General features: G+C 33.0%; 1 protein-coding gene across 1 annotated transcript; it reads left to right on the top strand.

Moving 5' to 3' along the window:
• Nucleotides 1-745: 745 nt before the first annotated feature.
• On the top strand, nucleotides 746-4308 carry LOC127251217 (uncharacterized). The gene is made up of 4 exons (XM_051274823.1): nucleotides 746-909; nucleotides 2280-2436; nucleotides 2521-2808; nucleotides 3402-4308. The coding sequence occupies exons 2-4, from the start codon at nucleotides 2302-2304 to the stop codon at nucleotides 3990-3992; spliced, it is 1014 nt and encodes a 337-aa protein (XP_051130780.1). The 5' UTR covers nucleotides 746-909; nucleotides 2280-2301; the 3' UTR covers nucleotides 3993-4308.
• The last annotated feature ends 948 nt before the right edge of the window (nucleotides 4309-5256 follow it).

The raw sequence follows: 5256 nt of genomic DNA, 5'->3' as shown, positions 1-5256 counted from the left end.
TTATTAAAAATTATGTAAAAAGAATAATAGTATATATTTTTTAAAATTTAAAATAACAAATAAATCCACCCAAAATTTTATTATGACTACGTATCCAAGACTAGGCTTTGCTTATTTTTTATTTTAAATAAAAAATTCTACTACTTAATTTTTTTTATTTTACATAAAATATTCACTTTTTTGTTTCACTTTTTATATTGATGGTAGATGCAAAATTTAAATAAAATATAATTAATAAATAACTAAAAATTATATTAGTAAAAAATTATTATTATATAATTCAAATAATTATAAAATAAAATTAAAATAATTAATTAAATTTAATTAAAATTTAAAAATTATTAATTAAAAATTTTAAAATATAATTTAAATATACCATCCTTTCAACAAAAGAAAAATAATAAAATAAAAAAATACTATGAACAAATAAGATAAATATTTTTTTATTAATTAATATTAAAATACTATTATTTAAATTAAATTAAAAATCTTCTGGATAGTCAATTAATCATTTTTTAAAATTAAAATAAATGTATATTCTAAAATTAATTAGATGGGCCCCACTTTAGGGGTTAGTTGAGAACTGACATTATTGAACAGCTTACAATTGTTGACCTAATTTTTTTCTTTATTTTATTTTTCAAATAAAGACAGAATGAAGGAGTTTCTTCTCAGTTAAATTAAATTAAAAAATTAAAATAGGCGTTCGGTGTGCACGCGCCTTTGCTTTGGGCGTGTGGAGTAGTTGCGACCACAACGACGCCGTTTAGCCGATCTTCTTCTTCATTGGCTGCGTCTTTTCTTGCATATATATTGATTCCTTCAAGTCCCTCTCTCTCCCGCAGGATTCCAATTTGCTCAAGCTGTTTTTGATCGTAGACTTGAGCATCGGCTGATTTAATTTTGAAGGTAATTTTTGTTATGGTTCGAGTTCTTTCATTTTTTTTTTTTTTTTTATTTTATATGAATTTATGGAAATGATCTGGTATGGAAAAGGTCAAGTTTGGGGTTCTTTCTCTAATTCGTCTGTCCTTGGGTTTTGATGGCTTCAAGTGATTTTAATGGCGGATGTTTATCTGAGATTTAAATTCAGTTCCGTTTGAATTGGGGTTTTTTCTTGGTAGGTTTAAATTTTCAGGTTATTTGGTATGAGTCAATAAAATTGGATGAAGCTACTATTTTAGAAGGAAAGGTGTTTTAGATTCGATTAAATTTAATTGATTTGGCTCTACAATCAGGAAATTGATTGCATTTGATGGTGAAAGATCTGATTGGGGTTCTTCTTTTGGGAATAATGTTACAGACAGTGTTTCTGGTGTTATTAATCTTTTTACAATGTGTTAGGGTTTATTGTAAGGGTTATTTTGAATGTTTTGGATCTTGATGTTGTGTTTCTGAACTTCCTTACATTACTCAAGACCAGATTTCTGTCTTAATAATGTCTGTTATTATTCGAAATGAACCATAATTTGATTGTAATTTTTGCGGAATTCGTGTGTTTGTTCGAGGGATTTTGCCAAAATTCTACTATTTATCCAAAATTTTTCTTCCCAAAATATCACATCAACACCAATTTATACCGCATCATACAACTATTCCAATTCAAAATTTTTACTATTCAAATCCCAACTCAGTTGTTCTAAACCTCCGAACAAACACACCTCTAATGTTCTCGAGAAAATTTTCGAGTGGCTGTTAGTTCCCAGTCACTACATGATTGCTGCCTGTTTTCGATTTGTAAGTTGCACTTTTTTGGTATAGTCGGCTTTATTTGGATTTTGTCAAATCCCTTAGCCTCATTTGGTTGGAGAGATTTGGGTTAAAAGTATTTCAAATGACTCCACCAAATTCATTCATTTTGTTTGGGAACTCAATAAGTTAAAAATCTTCAAAGTTGTATGTGGATTTCAAATCTATCATCTTTAATGTTTCAAATAATCTTTATATTGTGTCATCTCAAATATTCCTTACAACCAAACGATAGATTTTAATTATAAAGTATTTCAAATACAAAATAATTCAAATCCATCCATTTAAAACTCACCCTCGAAACCAACTCCATCCCACCGAACGGGACCTTATATGAAATACTCTTCAATGTAGCATTAATGAGAATTTGCTTTATACAGAGTTGAATTTCAGTGAGGGCGTAGTGTTTCGAGCGTAATAATGCTCGTATTCCTTGTTTGAGCTTAATGGTTACTTCCGAGAGCCTTCTTTTGTAGTCAATATATTGTATCAGCAAATGTGATTTTCAGATTCTGTTCATTCTTGCGCAGGAGGACATTATCATTTTCCAAAATGAATTTTTCCTTCGAAGACGGGAATTGGGGATCGTCAAATTTCAATGATGACATTTTCCGGTGTCCATTTTTAAGAAACATCAATGAACCGACTCATTTTTCCTTCTCATCCGCAATGGCTTTGCCTCTTCCCGTAAGTTCAGCACCTCTTTTCACTTCCCATGTTTGCATTTCATTTCTTCCTGGCAAGGCAATATAATATGTCTTCTTATTTCAGAAACGAGACGCCAAATCCCAAGGTCCTATATTTGAGGATGGTCCCAATTTTGATATGGCATTCAGGCTTTTCCATGGACAGAACGGCGTCGTTCCACTTTCTGGGAAGTCATTTATTTGCACCGAGAAGCTTCCATCTGAGCAAGCACCGGCGCAGTTCAACCCTCTGGCAGCGAAAGCAGCCACCATCAGCCTCTCCTCTTTCGGCTTCGGGGGACCTTTTGGTTTTGATGCTTTCTCTGAGATGTGGAAGAAGAACAACAAAAAATCAAAGGATTCTTCTTCGAAGGTAGTCGAGAACCTAAAATTGCATTTCTAGTTACCCGAGACATGCTCATTACTATTTTGATGCTATAACTTAGCTGGAACTTAATTTTGATCACACAATTTATGTCTACTCGCAATAATAGCCCAATTTTTTCAGTCTTTTCAGCCGTATAATTTTAAAGGCAAAATTGCTCAAAATCCATTTATGATTTGAAAAGTTTGCATCATTATTTCCTGTTATTAGAAACTACGTATGACTCTTTCGTGTTTTAGAAAAATTGCACAGAACCCCGTGAATCCTCTAAAAGGGATTCTGTGTAGTATTTTCAAAAATACGAGAAAGTCTCGTACAATTTTTAAGAAACTTTGTGCAATATTCTCTAAAATACGAGACATATCATGAGAGAGAATAGTGGAGACTTTTGAAACAATAGGTGGGTTCGAAACAAATTTTCCAGTTTTAAATTATTAATATATATGAGACGATCTTTAAAGAGCCATTTGGGTGTTTTTGCTTTGTTTCTCCCCGATCTTGAAGGTTGCAATTTTTACCGGATTTTATTATGGACTCGCTATATTCTGTACTTCCTATGATGATTTTCTTTCATCTTTCAGGACGGGAAATCAAGCCACGAAGCAATGGGTGACGAGTGGTTGCGAAATGGGAACTGCCCGATAGCAAAGTCATACCGGGCAGTCGGCAACTTCCTCCCTCTTGTGGCGAAGGTCCTTCAGCCTCCTCCCGGCATGAAATACAGGTGTCCTCCCGCCATTGTTGCTGCCAGAAGTGCTCTAGCGAAAACTGCTTTCGCCAAAAACCTCCGCCCGCAGCCTCTACCTGCAAAAGTACTTGTGATAGGCCTACTAGGAATGGCGGCGAATGTCCCCCTCGGAATCTGGAGAGAACACACAGAGAAATTCTCACCATCATGGTTCGCTGCTGTCCATGCCGCCGTCCCATTCATAGCCATGCTTAGGAAATCAGTGCTGATGCCCAAGTCTGCGATGGCATTCACGATCGCAGCGTCCATTCTAGGACAGGTGATCGGTTCCAGGGCAGAGAGGCATCGTCTGAAGAGCGTTGCTGCCAAGAAACAGTCAGAGGAAGTTGTCCAGATGAATCAACTTGCTGCTGCTGACGGACTTTGCCGGGAAAGGGCTGATTGGAATGCGGTTAGCGTTGCGATGACCTCGCCTTCGAACTGATGATGTGTTCTTGATCAGGTTTGATGCTTTTGATCTGCTAAAGTGTCTTCTTGTTCTTGATTTAATGAGTTTTTTCTGAGATTGATGAAGCCAAAGAAAAGATGAATAAATGTGGGAGTGAGATGAGATGAAATGAGGTGTTGTTGAACTAAGTTTGTGTTTATGATGATATTATGAGGCTTAAGTTGAAATTCGTTGAATTTGTTTGTTGATGAGGCCTTTTGGTTGATTCTCTTTTAGGCCTTCAAATACTGTTTAAAGAATTGTGTATTTCTAAAAAATGATTTGGTGTCTATTGTTTGATTTATTTATTTTATCTTTTTTTTTTTTTTAATTTTAATGTTTTTGAAATGATGTTGGATATGATATATTGTATTCCTTCTCTCTCTTAAAAATATTTTTTTTTAGTGAAAATTTATATTATTAATATTATTATGAAAAATAAAAACTAACAATGTACTTCCTCCTGCCTAAATATTGTGCAATATTTGAGTTTAGCACGGATATTTAAGTATATAGTATTAAATAAGATAATTTGAAATAATTTAAAGATTAGGTGATGTAATTTGAAAGAGAAATATACATTTATTTATTAATTTATTATTATTATTTTTTTTTGGATGAAGTGGGAATCCGCAGCCATTATCCGAAAGTGCGTACTGGATAAATCCCCGGCCGAACCTAATACCTTGCAGATCAGGCCTGACGGAAAAGTCACACTAAATGAACCATGTGTGACAGGTGACTTGAGGCGTCGGGTACATTTATTTATTTTTAATTGAGTAATGTGATAAAATAATATATATATATATGTAATTAATTATTTTAAATTTAAAAATATTGCAGCAACGTTGCAGCGTGTTGGAAGAGAAAGTATATTATTGGACATGATTCTAAATGGTACCTAAACAAGGAGGCTCATGGACGTCACAGACGACTAAGAGCATCTCCAACCAGCGCCATAAATCCACTCAATCTTGCGCTATATTTGATATCAATTTATGACGTTGTTACAGTGCAATACCATTTTGTAAAATATATTTTTAAAAATAAAAAATAAAATTGTAGATTGAAATAAAAATACGATAGCTCTGTCCAGTAACTGTCAATGTCAGAGTTGTGTACTTGAGTATTGTCATGTATCCCAATTTAATTGAGATATGTGGCAAAAAAAATTTAATAGATTTATATATATATTATTTAAATTATATATATTAATATTTTTATATTACATAAATTTTTATTTTTTATAAAATAATACTAA

This window comes from Andrographis paniculata, unplaced genomic scaffold (genome assembly GCF_009805555.1).
Source record: "Andrographis paniculata isolate CXL003 unplaced genomic scaffold, ASM980555v1 Contig43END, whole genome shotgun sequence".
NCBI classification, from domain to species: domain Eukaryota; kingdom Viridiplantae; phylum Streptophyta; class Magnoliopsida; order Lamiales; family Acanthaceae; genus Andrographis; species Andrographis paniculata.
This window is presented reverse-complemented; position numbering and strand designations above follow the sequence as displayed.

Coding starts and splice junctions, on each gene's coding strand:
- LOC127251217 (XM_051274823.1), top strand. CDS start 2,302: ATGAATTTTTCCTTCGAAGACGGGAATTGGGGATCGTCAAATTTCAAT. Junction 2,437..2,520: donor CAATGGCTTTGCCTCTTCCC/GTAAGTTCAGCA, acceptor TTCTTATTTCAG/AAACGAGACGCCAAATCCCA. Junction 2,809..3,401: donor CAAAGGATTCTTCTTCGAAG/GTAGTCGAGAAC, acceptor TTCATCTTTCAG/GACGGGAAATCAAGCCACGA.